The sequence below is a fragment of the Mus musculus genome, chromosome 7 (genome assembly GCF_000001635.26).
Source record: "Mus musculus strain C57BL/6J chromosome 7, GRCm38.p6 C57BL/6J".
Lineage (NCBI taxonomy): Eukaryota > Metazoa > Chordata > Mammalia > Rodentia > Muridae > Mus > Mus musculus.
This window is the reverse complement of record NC_000073.6, coordinates 42458483-42480643: the sequence shown is the minus strand read 5'-3', so window position 1 is coordinate 42480643 and position 22161 is coordinate 42458483. Positions and strand designations below refer to the sequence as shown.

The window sequence follows — 22161 nt, the reverse complement described above, 5'->3', positions numbered from 1 at the left end:
AAAAATAGGGGAATTCCAAGGATACTGAAATTTCAATATGTCCTATTTCTCTCTCACCTTTGTGATTCTTCTTGGTGATAGAACTAGCCACTTTTACTAAAAGCATTTTTGTTCTTTCTTACCTTTGGTGAGGGCCTTGCCCTGCACTTTGGATTCCAGTTGCAGGAGTCTCTGCAACCACCTAGGCTAGTAGAATAGAGCTGGTGTTGATTCAAACTTTGCTGGCCTGACCCTAAATAGTTTATTTTACGCACAACAAAATCTGGTGATGTTTTTCCTGGTGATAATTAACTATATCCCGTGTGCACAATAAAGCTTTAGGCATGACCACATCGAAACTCTTTGTAAAGCATATGTGACATTGTGACATCCTCTTGTAAAGATGGGTTCTTTAGATTGACTTCATGTGATACCTCCCATAAAGATTCTATCTATCTATCTATCTATCTATCTATCTATCTATCTATCTATCTATCTACCTACCTACCTACCTACCTACCTACCTATCTATCTATCTATAGACAAGCTCACAGTAAGTGTCTGGAGAAGGATTGATCCTTGGCCTTGCCCACACAGCACAAACTTCACCAGACTGTTATGGGCTTCTCCAGTGTTATGGGCTCATAACAAGTTATGTGTTTCCTCCATAGGTGTTGAACATTCCAGGTTTCTCTAATGCTAATCTCTGAACACAAAGATTTTTTTTTTTTTTGTCTCTTACACCTACTAGAGACACACACTATAAGGCAAAAAAAAAAAAAAAAAACAAAAAACAAAAAAAACAAAAAACAAAAAAAAAACCATAATCACCTCATTGGATGGAAAAATGACCTTTGAAAAAAATACAACATCCCTTCATGATGAATGTCTGGGAGATATTAGGGACATGGGCAGCATATCTACATATTAGAAAATGTAGATCCAGATCCAAAATTATTCTAAATTGAGAGAACCTCAAACTGTCTCTCTAAAACCGGGAACCAACAATGGCCCCTTCTGTCCATACCCATCATTAGATCATCAGGAACAAACAATGTTATCCCTCTGTCCATCTTCACTGCTTCTACACTGCTGAAGCCTTTTTAAAAAAAAACTTATTTATTTATTTATTTATTTATTTATTTATTTATTTAAGTATACTGTAGCTGTAGCCTTCATGTACTGTACTGTAGCCTTCATGTAGTTGCTGGGAATTGAATTTCGGACCTCTGCTCCCTCCAGTCAACTCCTCTCGCTCCGGCCCAAAGATTTATTTATTATTATAAATAAGTACACTGTAGCTGTCTTCAGGCAGATCAGAAGAGGGTGTCAGATCTCATTACAGGTGGTTGTCAGCCACCATGTGGTTGCTGGGATTTGAACTCTGGACCTTTGGAAGAGTAGTCAGTGCTCTTACTTGCTGAGCCATCTCACCAGCCCCCACTGCTAAAGTCTCAACTATTGGTCTAAAACAACTTGGGGGAGTTTAAAATGATAGAGATTGGAAGGGAAAAAAGTGAAATCATCCTTATTATCAGATAGTGATTATACAAAAAACGTTTAATGAGGTTTCTTATACCTGTCAATACCTTGGGTTATTGACAGTCTGTAGTTCTTTTGGAGACTATTGTGTGCCCAAGGGGCATAATTTCATATACCTCACACATTTAGTGTGTAGAGTTTCACACAAATATAAAATAAATAAAGCATATATAATAATGTAACATATAAATATATGATAATAAATTGTATATGTAAATTGAATTTTATATATATAATAAGATATAAATATTTACTTGAGGGACTATCAGACAACCTCATTTTCATTCTGTATTGACTTCCATACTTCCAGAAATGAAGTCCCTTCTTGTTTTTTTTGTTTTCTAGTTCATGTCATCTGTCTATGTCTTGTCCTAGCGAAAGAACTGAGTAACTAATGACTGCTAAGAGATGGAAAATTAGCCTCTCTCAGGGCTGAGCACTGTTAGTAGTTGTTTTAATACTCAGTGGCCTGTCCTGAACCCATATGCACATAAACTACAAAGACTTACTAAAAGTTTTTATTTATATATTTGTGCATGTGTGTGTTTGTGTGTATGTGTGTGTAAAAACCCTGACAATAAGAAAAGGAGGTTATCTTGAGGCTAGCACTTGGTAGAGTTGCATGGAGAGTGTCTGGATGAGCTCTAGGCAGGAAAGGAAGGGAAAATAGAGTTCCTCTTTTTTTTTTTTTTTTTTTTTTTTTTTTTGGTTTTTCAAGACAGGGTTTCTCTGTGTAGCCCTGGCTGTCCTGGAACTCACTTTGTAGACCAGGCTGGCCTCGAACTCAGAAATCCGCCTGCCTCTGCCAGTCCTGGGATTAAAGGCGTGTGCTACCACACCTGGAGAGTTCCTCTTTTTTTAAAAGATTTACTTATGTGAGTACACTGTAGCTGTATAGATCGTTGTTGGGAATTGAATTTTTAGGACCTATGCTCGCTCTGTTTGGCCCTGCTTGCTCTGGATCAAATATTTATTTATTATTATACATAAGTACACTGTAGCTGTCTTCAGACGCACCAGAAGAGGGCATCAGATCTCATTACAGGTGGTTGTGAGCCACCTTGTGGTTGCTGGGATTTGAACTCAGGACCTCTGGAAGAACAGTAAGTGCTCTTCCCTGCTGAGCTATCTCACCAGCCGTAAAATTACATTTACATAATATGTATATTTACACATATAAACTCTGCTTTCTTATATGTTATGTTGAAATTGAGTTCTACATTGCAGTGTGCATTGAATACACAGAAGAGCTTTTCTTATTTTTTAAAAAAAGTTCTTGGTATCTGAAAAACTTAGCTGTCCTAAAATACTATTATTTGGAGATTTTGAAACTTGTGTCATTGTGTCCACTAACTTCCATGGCCTTGTATGTCTTATTTGTTTTACATGTTCTCTTTGTTTTCCTAGTTACTCAGTGTTTTCAAGTATATTGGATAATCTGACATGTTGTCAAACATTGCTTAATCTAAATGCTTAATCTAAAACTAAGAATCTATTCTAGAATAACTATGATAGAGTTATTCATTTTTAATTATATTCCTTGTGTGTTTAGAAAGTTGTTTTATGTCCAATCTGACAATTCACTTTCAAAGTGAAGAGACTGTTTTTATTACTGAATAATAGTTTCAGTTTTCACCATGATGCAATTCTGTATGAATTGTCTGTTACACTACAGAGTTCAGGCCAGCCCTTCCGTTTATTACAAATTATATGCTATGTCTCCATGTGCTATCCTCTTGCATCCATCATGTTCAGCACACTTGTTTCCTGACAGCAGAAGAGCTGAAGATTGGGTGAGATCATCTTGGCACAGTCCTTGTAGCGGTGTGCCTTTTTGCATCATGTTTCTATATTATTTTCATAGAAGCCCACAAAGTGAAATAATGATTTTTCTTTCATTTCTTCCAGTCCTGTCTTGCTTTCATAACAAGGAACTGTTCAAAATAGAGAGCAAACAAGAATCTGCCCAGAGAGAAGGACCAGGACAATTTGGAAGTTCCAGGCTTGGAAAGTTACATGTAAGGAAGTTCTGGGAACGTAGAGGTGACAGTGAAGAGCATGAGTTCTGGGATGATGGATCTGATGTGTATGCAACTCCCACTGCTGACATTCCTGACAGGGGAGATAAAGAAACTCAGCCTTCTCCTCACACAGCTCACTCCGGGCCACGTCCACATTCACAGCGGGAGGCTCTTTTAGGAAAACATTCCCGTCAGTCTTTGAAACACAACTGTAGTCTTCATAGAAGTGTGAATTCACTGAGAAGTAACATGGGGTGGGGGGGTACATAGGAGTCTTTGAGATATGTTTTATGGAGTATGGGATTAAGCAGTATTTCAGTATTCTGTGACGAAAAGGGGATTAATAACACAGGACAACACATAATGATATCATTGTGAGAAGTATTTGACTGAAAATTCTTTACAACTTCCTCAACAGGTAAATCTACCTAATGACATGGACTGCAATGTAGATCAACATAAGACTGTGTATGAGAATCCAGTAGGACGTGAAAGCCATCATTGGTTGGGTATTTCTGAATACTGCCACAGATATCAGGAAGATAATAAAGGCCTTACTACAGACTTTGCACTGCATAATAACCACAACAGTCAGTTTACAGAGATTTCTTACCAAGGTAACGACTCCTGGAATATCTATAAACAAGATGTAACTCCTAGTGAAGGACAGATAAGTAATTGTTCTCTGGAGAATTGTTACAATAATGATAGATGTAGGGGTGTCTCTGGTCAGTGCACACAATCACCTTTGTACCAGCAGGATTATAGCCAAGAGAAGCTGTCCACAAGCAGCCAGCAGTATAAAATTGCAAATGAGTGCTCAAATTGTAGTCAGTGTACTGAAATTAAGGCTAGAAGAGAATTTAACAGACAGAGATATGATAAGTACAGCAAAGTCTCTGTTGAATCACCAAGCATTGATAGGGATAAGGTAAATGATATTCAAAGAAAACCATGCCTGTTTATGGGAAGTGATAAATCCTTCAATTTCTATTTAAATATGACTCAAAATGATTCAAGCCATACTAGAGAAAAACCTCAGAAATATAAAGAATATAGACTGGAGATTACCTCTCCTTCGAAACTTGTTGGGCATCCGAGATCCTTTGTTCAACAAAAATATAGGAAATCTGGGAAATGCTCCAGAAGTTCTTCAGACCTCAGTAGACTTAAGATGCTTCAACCTGGAGGAACGCCATGCAAATCTACAGAATGTGGGAAGTCCTTTTCTCAGTTCTCAGGCTACAGAGAGAATGGTACAATCCATACTGGAGAAAAACCTTATAAATGTAAAATATGTAAAAGATCTTTTACTACAGGTTCATATCTGCAAGCTCATCAGAGAATCCACACTGGTGAGAAACCATATAAATGTAAAGAGTGTGGCAAGTCCTTTACTCACGGCTATTCTCTTCGAATTCATCACAGGTTTCATACTGGAGAGAAACCTTACAAATGTAAAGATTGTGGCAGGTCTTTTGCCGAGGGCTCATCTCTTAAATCCCACCACAGAATCCATACAGGAGAGAAACCCTACAAATGTAAAGAATGTGGAAAGTCCTTTGCCAAACAATCAAATTTTGAAACTCATAGCAGAATTCATACTGGAGATAGACCTTACAAATGTACAGATTGTGGCAAGTCCTTTACCAGGAGCTTCTGTCTTCGAAAACATCACAAAACCCATACTGGAGAGAAAGCTTATAAGTGTGAAGAATGTGGAAAGGCTTTTACCCAGCGTTCAACTCTTAAGACCCACTACAGAATCCATACTGGAGAGAAACCTTACAAATGTAATGAATGTGGCAAGTCTTTTACTGAAGGCTCAACTCTTAAAACCCACCTCAAAATCCATACTGGAGAGAAACCTTACAAATGTAAAGAATGTGGCAAGTCTTTTGCTGAGGCCTCAACTCTTAAAACCCACCACAGAATCCATACAGGGGAGAAACCTTACAAATGCACAGATTGTGGCAAGTCCTTTACCCAGAGCTCACATCTTCAAAGCCACTGCAGAATCCATACAGGAGAGAAACCTTACAAATGCAAAGAATGTGGCAAATCTTTTGCTAAGGACTCATCTCTCCAAAAACATCACAGAATCCATTCATGAGAGAGTCTTTACAGATGTAAAGAATGTTCAAAATCCATTACTTGGTTCTCAAATCTTATAGATCATCCTGGAATCCATACTGGAAACAAACGTTACAAATGCAAAGAATGTTTGAAGTCCATTACCACAGGCTGTAAATTTAGAACACATTATAAAATTTAAGCATGAGACAAAAGCAAGGGTAATTACTGATACACTGTTCACCCAAGAAGTATGTTTTGTTTTGGTTTTGTTTTGTTTTTATGAAGAATGGATGGAAGTCTTTAACCACTCACTGTTCAACTCTTCAATATTGGAGTCACATCAGGTATCCCTATACTGGTTTGAATTTGAAAAAAAATTTCCAGTGTGGTGGTTTGAATATGCTTGGCTGAGGGAGTACACAACTAGGAGGTGTAGCCTTGTTTGAATAGGTGTGGCCTTGCTGGAGGAAGTGTGTCTCTGTTGGGGTAGGATTTGAGACCCTCTTTCTAGTCATCTGGGAGCCAGTCTTCTACTGTTTGCCTCCTGAACAAAATGTAGAACTCTCAGCTCCTCCTGTGCCGTACCTGCCTGGACCCTGCTGTACTTTCTCTCTTGATTATGCTCTGAGTCTCTGAACCTGTAAGCCAGCTTTGATTAAATATTGTTCTTTTAAGAGTTGCCTTGGTCATGTTATCTTTTCACAGCAATGGAAACCTTAAGACACCCCAAAATGCATCTTATATTCACTCTGGTGGTTTGACTGAAAATAGCATACACAGACATATAGGGAGTGACATTAGATGGTGTGGTCTTGTTGGAGTAGGTGTGGTTTTGTTGGAAGAAGTATGTCATTGGATTGGGCCTTGAGGTTTCAGATGCTCAAGTGAAACCCACTGTCATTCTTTCTTCCTGGTGCCTGCTGATCCAAAGGTAGAAATCTCAGCTATCTCTGGAGCACCATGTCTACCTGCATGCCACTATGTTTCCCACCATGAAGACAATTTGCAAAAACTCTGCATCTGCAAGTCAGCCAAAATAAAATATTTTTCTTTATAGGAGTTACTGTAGTTATGATGTCTCTCCACAGCAAAAGAAACCCTAACTAATATATTCACTAAGCAATTTCTTTGAAAATAGACTATGCCAGGCGGTGGTGGCACATGCCTTTAATCCCAGCACTTGGGAGGCAGAGGCAGGCGGATTTCTGAGTTCAAGGCCAGCCTGATCCACAAAGTGAATTCCAGGACAGCCAGGGCTATACAGAGAAACCCTGTCTCGAAAAACAAAACAAAACAAAACCAAAAAACAACAAAAAAAAGGAAAATGAACTACATATGTACTAATGTTTCATACAGAATTATTCTGAAATCAACTACTAATAATGGTATAGAATTCATGTTATATTTGACTAAACTGGTAATAATTTAAAATGTATGAACTTGTACCTGAGTAAGATTTCTCATAACCATCTAAAGTCAAAACTGTTGCATAACATTTGTATATTTCAGTGGAACAGGATATTTTTATATGATGAAAAGATTACTGTTGATACTATTTGAGCTTTAAGTTTTTGTTACAGATTGTTTATAATGTTAAATTACCTTCTTTGTTCGACTACAAATAAAGAAATTGGAGCTTACGTTTACTTACTGCTGTCTTGGGATAATGAGTGCCTGTTTTATACTGGAAAGGTATCATTAATGTTAGGCATTCCATGAGTGATAATTCCAACAAAAACATCTCATAAAATTACAGTGGGGAATTGTGGGCTTTTTTATGGATGTGGAACATAGAATGTAGACAGTAAAATTGGATGTCACGCTGGGTGTGGTGGCACATGCCTTTAATCCCAGCACTCGGGAGGCAGAGGTAGTCAGATTTCTGAGTTCGAGGCCAGCCTGGTCTACAAAGTGAGTTCCAGGACAGCCAGGGCTATACAGAGAAACCCTGTCTCGAAAAACCAAAAAAAGAAAAAAAAATAGGTGGATGTCTCAGCACAAGTCATCTGATAGTCGAATTGGAAACAGAGTTCCTGGGGGAAAGAAATACAGGAGGAGAAAGGAAGGTAAAAACAGTAAGGAAGAGAAAAGGTGTTTGTTTTAGGAGGCCTTCCCAAGAATCGGCAAGGAAGCAGAGTTGGTGAGAGAACCTCCTCCTTGGTTGGGTCTGTGCATTGGTAAACACTATGTATGTTGAGTATTATAAGATGTTCTTTATGTTTATTTGAAACATAAATGTTCTTGTGAACAGAAGTGGAAGTACTCATGGATGTATCCATGACAGAAGACACACATACCTTGACAGTAAACACCAGCTCTAATTAGACTTAATACCTACTCAACCAGAGGGAAAACATGCCTTGTACTGGAAACATAGCTAAGAAGAAAGGTCCATGTTCAATAAAGTTTTTCTCTGACATTCTCTTGGAACATTATCTTTCTCACAAAGTAAGTTTTCAAATAGTTAATATAGATTACTGATAGTAGAACAAGATCTCTAGTTAACAAACTTCCGTAACACAGTAAATGACTCATCTAACATCCACAATGGGATTTAATTTTCATGTCATGTTCAATCACCTTTCAATGATGTGGGCATAGACCTCTCCCAAGAGAAGTGGTAATTCCTGGACTCTTCTCAGAGTGCTTTGTACTGGATGCCATGTTGGAGAACTACAGCAAACTGGTCTCTGGGGATGAGAATATATTTCCATCATGATTCCCATGTCATCCTAGGGAGGTTTTTCAGTTGCTATTAATATTTGCAATAGCCTTGTGTCTATTATTCAAAGCTCCCAGTATATATACATACATACATACATACATACACATATATATATATATATATGTGTGTGTGTGTGTGTGTGTGTGTATCATACATAGCAAATATTTTATATCACTATATATTGTCCTTTTATTTAGCCTAGTTCTAAATATCCTAGCCCTAGATGTTACTTTTGCAGGAATTCAGTAGCAGTAATATATTAGTCCAGTTTAATTCCCATAGTTGCATTTTTGTCATCTGGTAATTTAAAGAGAATGAAACGAATACAGAAGTTTAAGTGTATTGGTTCCTGAGGTCTAAACCATATGCCAAGAAATGATAATTAGGAAGCCATCAGTATATCTTCTGTTCCCACTATCCGCTGGGTACAGTTCTGTAAAAACCGCAACAACATTCAATATAATGTAGAGGAGGAGGTTTCTTCTAATGCAAAGACTTTTCTGTATTGAAACCAAAGTTAGTCATCTATCTTGAATAAAACAGGAAGCAGAGGTCATGGAAGCAGGTAAGTGGGAATGAAACAATATTTAATGTGATCAGTCTAAAGGAAAAGAATCCAGGCAGATGGTAAGGTTGAATGGACCTCTTCACTAGCTTTGGAAGATCCTTTCACTTAGAATCATATAATCAAAATGTACTATAGTATCCTATGGACTAAAAGATTTTTGCTTTATTTCATCTGAATAGTACTAAATTGACATATGGGAGTAGCAGTCTGACAATTTGTGTTTAGGTTATTAGTTATTAGGTGTTAAACTACAAGTTCGTATTTTTCTGTTTCATACCAGTACTTGTTCTTGAGCACTTTTATTTATTAAAAATTTCATTATTCATTATTGTATATTCTAACATATTCTTCCTTCTAGATTCTCTTAAGCAGCCTTTTCTCAGATGTAAGTTTATGCTCTTTATCTCATAAAAATAATTTTAAGCCTTCCGCAAGGGCAAATTATCAGCTGGTCTGAAGACTCCACAGTCTGAAGTCCTCACCTGCTACAGCCAGGGTCATAGGTATCCCAGGGACACAGGAGGCAGGCTCCGGACAGAAACACACAAGCCAGTAAACAGCAGAGATAACCAGATGGTGAGAGGCAAGTGAAGGATTGTAAGTAATAGAAGCCACTATACTTTTGCACCATCAGAACTCCCACCATTCAGGGCCAAAAACAACCAAATAGAAACAAAGAGAACAATTCAAAGAATCAAAACGAAAAGCCAGTTCTTTGAGAAAATCAACAAGATAGATAAGACCCTAGCAAAACTAACTAAAGGGTACAGAGACAGTGTCCAAGTTAACAAAATCAGAAATGAAAAAAATAAGAACAGAAACTGAGGAAATAAAAAAAAAAAACTCATCAGATCCTACTACAAAAGACTATACTCAACAAAATTGGAAGATCTAGATGAAATGGATACTTTTCTAGACAGATAACAACTACCAAAGATAAATCAGAATCAGATAAACCATCTAAACAGTTCCTTAATCCCTAAATAAATAGAAGCAGTCATTAAAAGTCTCCCAACCAAAATAAGCCCAGATGGCTTTAGGATACCAGATCTTCAAAGAGCTAATACCAACACACCTCAAATTATTCCATGAAACAGAAACAGAAGGAATAATAATTCATTCTATGAAGCCACAATTATTCTGATACCTAAACCACACAAAGACCAAACAAAGAAAAAGATCATGCCAGTTTCACTTATGAATATCAATACAAAAATACTCAATAAAATTCTAGCAAACTGAATCCAAGAACACATCAAAACCATCATTCTCCATGATCAAATAGGCTTCATTCCAGGGAAAGTCTATTAATGTAATCCTCTATATTAAAAAAAAAAAAAAACTCAAAAAACCTACATGATTATTTCATTAGATGTTGAAAAGTATTTGACAAAATTTAACACCCCTTCTTATAAAAAGTCTACTTTTTCTTAATATCTCTTAATATCAATGGACTCAATTCCCCAATAAAAAGACATAGACTAACTGACTGGCTACTTAAACAGGACTCAACATTTTGCTGCATACATGAAACCCACGTCAGGGATAAAGACAGAAACTACCTCAGAGTAAAAGGCGGGAAAACAATTTTCCAAGCAAATGATCCCAAGAAACAAGCTGGAGCAGCCATTCTAATATTGAATAGAATCGATTTCCAACCCAAAGTTATCAAAAACACAAGGAGGGGCACTTCATACTTATCAAAGGTAAAATCTGCCAAGATGAACTCTCAATTCTGAATATTTATGCTCCAAATGCAAGGGCAGCCACATTCATTAAGGAAACTTTAGTAAAGCTCAAAATACACATTGCACCTCACACAATAATAGTGTGAGACTTCAACACACCACTGTCATTCATCAATGGACAGATCCTGGAAACAGAAACTAAACAGAGTCACATTGAAACTAACAAGTTATGAAAGAAATGGATTTAACAGATATCTATAGAACATTTTATCCTAAAACAAAAGGATATACCTTCTCAGCACCTCATGGCACCTTCTCCAAAACTGACCATATAATTGGTCACAAAACAGGTCTCAACAGACACAAAAATATTGAAATTATCCCATGCATCCTATCCGATCACCACGGACTAAGGCTGATCTTCAATAACAACATAAATAATAGAAAGCCAACATTCACGTGGAAGCTGAAGAATACTCTACTCAATGATACCTTGGTCAAGGAAGAAATAAGAAAGAGATTAAAGACTTTTTAGAGTTTAAAAAAAAATGAAGCCACAACATACCAAAACTTATGGGACATAATGAAAGCAGTCCTAAGAGGGAAACTCATAGCTCTGAGTGCTCCCAAAAAGAAACTAGACAGAGCATACACTAGCAGCTTGACAACACACCTAAAAGCTCTAGAACTAAAGGAAGCAAATTCACCCAAGAGGAGTAGACAGCAAGAAATAATGAAACTCAGGACTGAAATCAACCAAGAAGAAACAAAAAGAACTATACAAAGAATCAACCAAACCAGGAGCTAGTTCTTTGAGAAAATCAATAAGGTAGATTAAACCCTTAGCAAGACTAACTAGAGGGCACAGGGACAGTATCCAAATTCACAAAATCAGAAATGAAAAGGGAAACATAACAACAGAATCCAAGGAAATCCAAAACATAATCAGATCCTACTACAAAAGGCTATATTCAACAAAACTGGAAAACTTGGATGAAATGGACAATTATCTAGACAGATACCAGGTACCACAGTTAAATCAGGATCAGATTAATGACCTAAACAGTCCCATACTCCCTCAAGAAATAGAAGCAGTCCTCAAGTCTCCAACCAAAAAAAAGTCCAGGACCAGATGGGTTTAGTGCAGAGTTCTATCAGACCTTCAAAGAACACCTAATTCCAATTCTCCTCTAACTATTCCACAAAATAGAAACAGAAGGTACTCTACCCAATTCATTCTATGAAGCCACAATTACTCTGATATCTAAACCACACAAAGACCCAACAAAGAAAGAGAACTTAAGACCAATTTCCCTTATGAATATCGATGTAAAAATACTCAATAAAATCCTCCCAAAGCAAATCCATGAACACATCAAAACGATTATCCATCATGATCAAGTAGGCTTCACCCCAGGGATGCAGGGATGGTTCAATATACAGAAATCCATCAATGTAAGCAACTATATAAACAAACTCAAAGACAAAAACCACATGATCATCTCATTAGATGCTAAGACAGCATTTGACAAAATCAAACACCCACTCATGATAAAAGTCTTAGAAAGATCAGGAATTCAAGGCCCTCACCTAAACATAATAAAAGCAATGTACAGCAAACCAGTAGCCAACATCAAACTAAATGGAGAGAAACTTGAAGCAATCCCACAAAGATCTGGGACTGGACAAGGCTTCCCACTTTCTCCCTACCTATTCAATATAGTACTTGAAGTCCTAGCCAGAGCAGTTAGACAACAAAAGTAGATCAAGGGGATACAAATTGGAAAGGAAGAAGTCAAAATATCACTTTTTGCAGATGATATGATAGTGTATATATAAGTGACCCTAAAAATTCCACCAGAGAACTCCTAATCCTGATAAATAGTTTCAGTGCAGTAGCTGGATATAAAAATTAACTAAAACAAATCAGTGGCCTTTCTCTACACAAAGGATAAACAGGCTGAGAAAGAATTTAGGGAAACAACACCCCTCACAATAATCAGGAATAATATAAAATACCTTGATGTGACTCTAACTAAGGAAGTGAAAGATCTTTAAAATAAGAACTTCAAGTCTGAAGAAAGAAATTGAAGAAGATCTCAGAAGATGGAAAGATCTCCCATGCTCATGGATTGGCAGGACTAATATAGTCAAAATAGCTATCCTGCCGAAAGCAATCTACAGATTCAACGCAATCCCCATCAAAATTCCAACGTAACTCTTCACAGAGTTAGAGCAATTTGCAAATTCATCTGGAGTAACAAAAAAACCTAGGAGAGCAAAAACTCTTCTCAACACTAAAAGAACCTCTGGTGGAATCACCATGCCTGACCTCAAGCTGTACTACAGAGCATTTGTGCTTAAAAACTGCATGATACTGGTAGTGACAGACAGGTATATCAATGGAATGGAAGTGAAGACCCAGAAATGAACCTGCATACCTATGTTCACTTTATCTTTGACAAAGGAGCTAAAACCATCCATTGGAAAAAAGACAGCATTTTCAACAAATGGTGCTGGCTTAACTGGCGGTTATCATGTAGAAGAATGTAAATTGATACATTCTTATCTCCTCGTACTAAACTCAAGTCTAAGTGGATCAAGGAACTCCACATAAAACCAGAGACACTAAAACTTATAGAGGAGAAAGTGAGGAAAAGGCTTGAAGATATGGGCACAGGGGAAAAAATTCCTGAACAGAACATCAATGACTTGTGCTGTAAGATCGAGAATCGACAAATGGGACCTCATAAAATTGCAAAGCTTCTTTAAGGCACAAAGTATCTATAGATGCTACACCTGAAGAAGAGAAAGTGAATGGGGTGATAGAGTCATCAAGCCTTGAATGTCAGTCTCTCTACCAATGATGACCCAGAAGAAGAAACTAGTGACTAAAGGAAAATCATTGATGAAATCTGAGGGAAAGCATGTGACTACTGAATTGCTGGTCCTTGCTATGTTGCCTCAATTAAATGCATCTCTACTGCTGATCATATTGTTCCTTAAGCAAATATGGTCACACGATATTTTAAAAATTAATATGTAGGCCATGTATGATAAAATATTGACTATATGTCACTGAAATTTAGATGAAATTTCCTCATTCATTGAGGCACAAATCTGTGAAGATTTTTGGTCATTATTTTTCTGTCTCTAATCAGACTTCTAAAATGGGGTCCATAGGGATGTCCATGGGAATTTTTTGTTGGTTACACTGAAAAGCATTATAGTCTTGATATTTCATTGCTACTTCCTGTGTACTTTGAAGTTTAACTTTTGCTCTTTGAAAATGAAAACAAAATGGGAGAATTGTGAGGAATTGTGGAGCTGGCTTGGTCTAACTGGCTTGAGAAGCATGTGCTATAAGATTTTCAGTTTAGAGCCTCTAGCTCCTGGGGCATTAGGCCCTTTCAGTTCTTGAGACCTGACATACTCCCCCAGATAGTGAAACATTCAGGCCACCAGTGTATCTTTGGATTCCCTAAAGTCAGAAAAGCATTTAGAAGCTTGGCAAAACAATTAGTCTTTGATATTAATCTTTTGGACCCTTTATAGCTTGCAAGTATCATTGCAATTGTAGTGGCAACTACAATTGTATTCTTTTTGAAAATCCATTATATTCAGTTTCTTATAAGTATGTGTAAACTCTGATTGCATGCCTTCCTATGGCTCTACTGATCTGTGCCTGATAGATGAAATTTCCTCTGATCTTAATCAGGTAACCCTGGCTTAGTAAGTGCTGATGCTTACACCAAACCAAGAAACTTTTGACTCTACTAAGGTATGCTGAAACCTTCTGATTCTATGTTGAAATTCTAGCCCCTTCTAATTCACTTTCCTTGTCCAAACTATTGCTCACTACCCCATGTGCCATGGTAGGCAGGACAAGGCAGTTTCTAAAGATATAATAGATAGATAAAAAGAAACAACCAGGAAGTAGATACTAATGTGTAGGCACCTGAATCTGCATTTAAATTTCCATCTCTTGAAAACACCCTACAGAAACTCTCTGTGGGACCTTCCCCTTCTCACAGATACCCATTTCCCACTGGAGAGTGTTTGTCTTTGGAATTGGAAATTAGCAATCACTTCTGTGAGGGTACACTGGTCTTCTGCCTTCATTTTACACTGACTCAGAAATATAACAGGGTCAATTGTATGAAAAAAATCCTCCACCTTACCTCTGAAAAAGCCTGTCTCTTCAATCATATAAAAAAATAACTAAGTGTCAAACACCAAAAATAAGGGACTGCCCTGTCCAAACTATGTTACCTTATGGTGACATACATATATTGACACATTTAGGGTATTTCTAGAATAAGAGACATTAATGTAGCAATTCTTCTGCAAACTAAAGAGCAGGCAGGGGAGAAAAAAAAACCAACCAGGGTGAGGTACGAATAAAACTCAGCTCAGACTGATTTTATTGTAACAGGGCTGAAACAAGGCTTCTAGAGTCTGGCCCAGATCACCTTTTTTGCCATACTAAGGACAGCAAAATTTTGGGAAAAAGTATTTGGATAAAAGTGAACTCAGTCCCAAGTGCAAAATCATTTAAGGCATGCTTAGATTGAGATTCTTTACAAAGAATATCTGGCTACTTTCACAAGAATAGGTATTGTTGCTTTCTCTTCCAGTCCCAGGCTCTGCGGGAGCCGCGGGTTACCGTGCAGACATGGCCAAGTCCAAGCATCACACCACACACAACCAGTCCCGCAAATGGCACAGAAATGGCATCAAGAAACCCCGGTCGCAAAGCTACGAACCTCTTAGGGGGTTGACCCCAAGTTCCTGAGGAACATGTGCCTTGCCAAGAAGCACAATAAGAAAGGCCTGAAGAAGATGCAGGCCAACAATGCAAAGGCAGTGAGTGCACGTGCAGAGGCCATCAAGGCCTTGGTGAAGCCTCAGCCAATCAAGCCCAAGATGCCCAAAGGCCCCAAACTCAAGCGGCTGGCTTTCATTGCTCACCCTAAGCTTGGGAAGCGGATTCGAAGCTACATGGCCAAGGGTCAGAGGCTCTGCCAACCGAAGCCTAAGGTTCAAACCAAGGCAGGGGCCAAAGCTCCAGCTAAGACCCAGGCTTCAGCTCCAGCCCAGGCTCCCAAAGGTGCTCAGGCCCCCAAAGGTGCTCAGGCCCTTGTGAAGGCCCCATAGAAAAGGCTCTTACCAGTGTGAAGACAGATGGACTGTGACACACTTCACCACACACGATTTGCAGATGACCAGTGTCCTATGCTGTTCTTACAAATAAACTCAGGCAAGATCTGTTAAAAAAAAAAAAAAAAGAATAGGTATTGTTGACTCAGAGATAAAGCCCAAGATTTGGGTCTAAGGATTATGACTGAGGCAAACATAATGTCCATAGAGGCAAACATAATGTCCATAGGTGCCAGAATTTTTCTGGCAATAAGATAACATAGAAGCCACTTAGGCTGCTGTAAAGCACAAATAACATCATTCATAAGAATTGGTTTATGGTCTAAAAGCAACGCTCAAGATTTAGGAGCATCGGACTGGGACAAGTCAAAAAGCATGAATTCTGGTACATACAGGGACAGAACCGATCTCACCAGGCAGCAAAGGATCAGCAGATTGTGAAACTACATAATTCTTGGCATTTCAGGAAGAACAGCTATGTACCTCATTCCATTACAGAGGTAGGCTGTGTGTTTAACTTTCCTGGATTCTCCAGTGCTTATCTATGTGTGCAAGGCCTATTTTCCCTCTACAATTTAACATTCCCCATCTTCATAGAGCCATAACTTTTCTTCAGAGTTATCAAATAGCCAAACATTATTTCTTTTTCTTTTTTTAAAATATATTCTTTTTTAAAAGATTTATTTATTTGTTTATTTATCTGTTTATTTATTTATTTATTTATTTATTTATTATATGTAAGCGCACTGTAGCTGTCTTCAGACACACCAGAAGAGGGCGTCAGATCTCGTCACGGATGGTTGTGAGCCACCATGTGGTTTTGATCATTAACTTGATCCTGATTTAACTTTGGTACCTGGTATCTGTCTAGAAACTTGTCCATTTCATCAAGGTTTTCCAGTTTTGTTGAGTATAGCCTTTTGTAGAAGCATCTGATGGTGTTTTGGATTTCATCAGGATCTGTTGTTATGTCTCCCTTTTCATTTCTGATTTTGTTAATTAGGATGCTGTCCCTGTGCCCTCTAATGAGTCTGGCTAAGGGTTTTAGCTTGTACAACCACTCTGGAAATCAGTCTGGCGGTTCCTCAGAAAATTGGACATAGTACTACCAGAGGATCCCGCAATACCTCTCCTGGGCATATATCCAGAATATGTCCCAACCGGTAAGAAGGACACATGCTCCACTATGTTCATAGCAGCCTTATTTAAAATAGCCAGAAGCTGGAAAGAACCCAGGTGCCCCTCAACAGAGGAATGGATACAGAAAATGTGGTACATTTATACAATGGAATACTACTCAGCTATTAAAACAAATGAATTTATGAAATTCCTAGGCAAATGGATGGACCTGGAGGGCATCATCCTGAGTGAGGTAACCCAATCACAAAGGAACTCACACAATATGTACTCACTGATAAGTGGATATTAGCCCAGAAACTTAGGATACCCAAGATATAAGATACAACTTGCTAAACACATGAAATTCAAGAAGAAGGAAGACCAAAGTGTGGATACTTTACCCCTTCCTAGAAATGGGAACAAAACACCCATGGAAGGAGTTACAGAGACAAAATTTGGAGCTGTGACAAAAAGATGGACCATCTAGTGATTGCCATATGCAGGGATCCATCCCGTAATCAGCTTCCAAACGCTAACACCATTTCACACACTAGCAAGATCTTGCTGAAAGGACCCAGATATAGCTCTCTCTTGTGAGACTATGCCAGGGCCGAGCAAATACAGAAGTGGATGATCACAGTCAGCTATTGGATGGGTCACACGGCCCCCAATGCAGGAGCTAGAGATATTACCCAAGGAGCTAAAGGGAACTACAACCCTATAGGTGGAACAACAATATGAACTAAGCAGTACCCCGGAGCTCTTGTCTCTAGCTGCATATGCATCAAAAGATGGCCTAGTTGGCCATCACTGCAAAGAGAGGCCCACTGGACTTGCCAACTTTAGATGCCCCAGTACAGGGGAACGCCAAGGCCAAAAAGGGAGAGTGGGTGGGTAGGGGATTGGGGGGGGGTATGGGGGACCTCTGGGATAGCATTGAAAATGTAAATGAGGAAAATACCTAATAAAAAATTTAAAAAAATACCAACAATTATTAATTAATAATTAATCAATATTTAACATCAACTAATAATTATATATTGGCTAACAATTAAGTATAAGTTAATTGTTCATTTAAAAATAATAGTTATTAATTAAAATTATGATCATTAATGCATCAATTAATCATCATATTTGATCATTTATGAATATTAATAAAAGCAATTACTATTTAATAAAAATTAATTGCAATAAAATTATTAACAAAAAATAATAATTAAAAGCAATTAATAATTGACTGTTGGCTAACAATCAGTATTTATTAACATTAAGTATTAAATAATAAATAAGTAATAATTATTAGTTAACATTAGTAAATAACTTTAATTGGCTAATATTAATTTAGTTTTATTGGTTAACATTTAATTATTTTACATAAATAAACAATTTTGTTTTTCTAACAATTAAGTATTAACTAACATTATGTATTAAGTAATAATTATTAATTTAGAATTAGTTAACATTAATAAATAACTATTAGTTAACAATTAATCCTCTGCTAACCTTTAAAAACATTCAATCAATTCTTTCTAGCTGGTAGGGTTTTTTTTTTTCCATTTTTATTAGGTATTTAGCTCATTTACATTTCCAATGCTATACCAAAAGTCCCCCATACCCCCCCCACCCCCCTACCCACCCACTCCCCCCTTTTGGCCCTGAAATTCCCCTGTACTGGGGCATATAAAGTTTGCAAGTCCAATGGGCCTCTCTTTGCAGTGATGGCCAACCAGGCCATCTTTTGATACATATGCAGCTAGAGACAAGAGCTCCGGGGTACTGCTTAGTTCATATTGTTGTTCCACCTATAGGGTTGCAGTTCCCTTTAGTTCCTTGGGTGCTTTCTCTAGTTCCTCCATTGGGGGCCCTGTGGTCCATTCAATAGCTGACTGTGATCATCCACTTCTGTGTTTGCTAGGCCCTGGCATAGTCTTACAAGTGACAGCTATATCTGGGTCCTTTCAGCAAAATCTTGCTAGTGTATGCAATGGTGTCAGCATTTGGAAGCTGATCATGGGATGGATCTCTGGATATGGCAATCAGTCGATGGTCCATCCTTTCATCACACTTCCAAATTTTGTCTCTGTAACTCCTTCCATGGGTGTTTCGTTTCCTATTCTAAGAAGGGGCAAAGTGTCCACACTTTGGTCTTCGTTCTCTTGAGTTTAATGTTTTTAGCAAATTATATCTTATATCTTGGGTATCCTAAGTTTCTGGGCTAATATCCACTTATCAGTGAGTACATATTGTGAGAGATCCTTTGTGAATTTGTTACCTCACTCAGGAAGATGCCCTCCAGGTCCATCCATTTGGCTAGGAATTTCATAAATTCATTCTTTTTAATAGCTGAGTAGTACTCCATTGTGTAAATGTACCACATTTTCTGTATCCATTCCTCTGTTGAGGGGCACCTAGGTTCTTTCCAGCTTCTGGCTATTTTAAATAAGGCTGCTATGAACATAGTAGAGCATGTGTCCTTCTTATCGATTGGGGCATCTTCTGGATATATGCCCAGGAGAGGTATTGCTGGATCTTCCGGTAGTACTATGTCCAATTTTCTGAGGAACCGCCAGACTGATTTTCAGAGTGGTTGTACACGCTTGCAATCCCACCAACAATGGAGGAGTGTTCCTCTTTCTCCACATCCTCGCCAGCATCTGCTGTCACCTGAATTTTTCATCTTAGCCATTCTGACTGGTGTGAGGTGGAATCTCAGGGTTGTTTTGATTTGCATTACCCTGATGATTAAGTATGTTGAACATTTTTTCAGGTGCTTCTCTGCCATTCGGTATTCCTCGGGTGAGAAATCTTTGTTCAGTTCTGAGCCCCATTTTTTAATGGGGTTATTTGATTTTATGGAGTCTGCCTTCTTGAGTTCTTTATATATATTGGATATTAGTCCCCTGTCCGATTTGGGATAGGTAAAGGTCCTTTCCCAATCTGTTTGTGGTCTTTTTGTCTTATTGACGGTGTCTTTTGCCTTGCAGAAGCTTTGCAATTTTATGAGGTCCCATTTATCGATTCTCGATCTTACAGCACAAGCCATTGCTGTTCTATTCAGGAATTTTTCCCCTGTACCCATATCTTCGAGGCTTTTCCCTACTTTCTCCTCTATAAGTTTCAGTGTCTCTGGTTTTATGTGGAGATCCTTAATCCACTTAGATTTGACCTTAGTACAAGGAGATAGTACTGGATCAATTCGAAATCTTCTACATGATAACAGTCAGTTGTGCCAGCACCATTTGTTGAAAATGCTGTCTTTTTTCCACTGGATGGTTTTAGCTCCCTTGTCAAAGATCAAGTGACCATAGGTGTGTGGGTTCATCTCTGGGTCTTCAATTCTGTTCCATTGGTCTACTTGTCTGTCACTATACCAGTACCATGCAGTTTTTATCACAATTGCTCTGTAGTATATCTTTAGGTCGTGCATGGTGATTCCACCAGAGGTTCTTTTATCCTTGAGGAGAGTTTTTGCTATCCTAGGTTTTTTGTTATTCCAGATGAATCTGCCGATTGCCCTTTCTAATTCGTTGAAGAATTGAGTTGGAATTTTGATGGGGATTGCATTGAATCTGTAGATTGCTTTTGGCAAGATAGCCATTTTTACTATATTGATCCTGCCGATCCATGAGCATGGGAGATCTTTCCATCTTCTGAGATCTTCTTTAATTTCTTTCTTCAGAGACTTGAAGTTCTTGTCATAGAGATCTTTCACTTCCTTAGTTAGAGTCACGCCTAGGTATTTTATATTATTTGTGACTATTGAAAAGGGTGTTGTTTCCCTAATTTCTTTCTCAGCCTGTTTGTCCTTTGTGTAGAGAAAGGCCATTGACTTGTTTGAGTTAATTTTATATCCAGCTACTTCACTGAAGCTGTTTATCAGGCTTAGGAGTTCTCTGGTGGAATGTTTAGGGTCATGTATATATACTATCATATCATCTGCAAAAAGTGATAATTTGACTTCTTCCTTTCCAATTTGTATCCCCTTGATCTCCTTTTGTTGTCTAATTGCTCTGGCTAGGACTTCAAGTACAATGTTGAATAGGTAGGGAGAGAGTGGACAGCCTTGTCTAGTCCCTGATTTTAGTGGGACGGCTTCAAGCTTCTCACCATTTACTTTGATGTTGGCTACTGGTTTGCTGTAGATTGCTTTTATCATGTTTAGGTATGGGCCTTGAATTCCTGATCTTTTCAAGACTTTTATCATGAATGGGTGTTGGATTTTGTCAAATGCTTTCTCCGCATCTAACGAGATGATCATGTGGTTTTTGTCTTTGAGTTTGTTTATATACTGGATTACATTGATGAATTTCCGTATATTGAACCATCCCTGCATCCCTGGGATGAAACCTATTTGGTCAGGATGGATGATTGTTTTGATGTGTTCTTGGATTCGGTTAGCAAGAACTTTATTGAGGATTTTTGCATCAATATTCATAAGGGATATTGGTCTGAAGTTCTCTATCTTTGAGGGGTCTTTTTGTGGTTTAGGTATCAGAGTAATTGTGGCTTCATAGAATGAGTTGGGTAGAGTACCTTCTGTTTCTATTTTTTGGAATAGTTTGTGAAGAACTGGGATTAGATCTTCTTTGAAGGTCTGATAGAACTCTGCACTAAACCCATCTGGTCCTGGGCTTTTTTTGGTTGGGAGACTATTAATGACTGCTTCTATTTCTTTGGGGGATATCGCGCTGTTTAGATCATTAACCTGATCTTGATTCAACTTTGGTACCTGGTATCTGTCTAGAAACTTCTCCATTTCATCCATGTTTTCCAGTTTTGTTGAGTATAGCCTTTTGTAGAAGGATCTGATGGTGTTTTGGATTTCTTCGGGATCTTTTGTTATGTCTCCCTTTTCATTTCTGATTTTGTTAATTAGAATGCTTTCCCTGTGCCCTCTAGTGAGTCTGGCTAAGGGTTTGTCTATCTTGTTGATTTTCTCAAAGAACCAACTCCTCGATTGGTTGATTTTATGAATAGTTCTTGTTTCCACTTGGTTGATTTCGCCCCTGAGTTTGATTATTTCCTGCCATCTACTCCTCTTGGGTGAATTTGCTTCCTTTTGTTCTAGAGCTTTTAGGTGTGTTGTCAAGCTGCTAATGTATGCTCTCTCTAGTTCCTTTTTGGAGGCACTCAGAGCTATGAGTTTTCCTCTTAGAAATGCTTTCATTGTGTCCCAGAAGTTTGGGTATGAAGTGGCTTCATTTTCATTGAACTCTAAGAAGTCCTTAATTTCTTTCTTTATCCCTTCCTTGACCAAGGTATCATTGAGAAGAGTGTTGTTCA

At 38.0% G+C, this 22161-nt stretch overlaps 1 protein-coding gene across 3 annotated transcripts in view; it reads left to right on the top strand.

Annotated features, from left to right (window-relative positions):
* Zfp141 (zinc finger protein 141) overlaps positions 1–7258 on the top strand; it is a 32393-nt gene extending 25135 nt beyond the window's left edge. For all 3 annotated transcript variants that reach the window (XM_030242737.1, NM_001309389.1, NM_001309388.1), the window contains 2 exons: positions 3430–3539; positions 3961–7258. In XM_030242737.1, coding sequence (XP_030098597.1) covers positions 3430–3539; positions 3961–5655 — 1805 coding nt within the window. In that variant the 3' untranslated portion in view covers positions 5656–7258. The remainder of the gene's footprint in view (positions 1–3429; positions 3540–3960) is intronic.
* The last annotated feature ends 14903 nt before the right edge of the window (positions 7259–22161 follow it).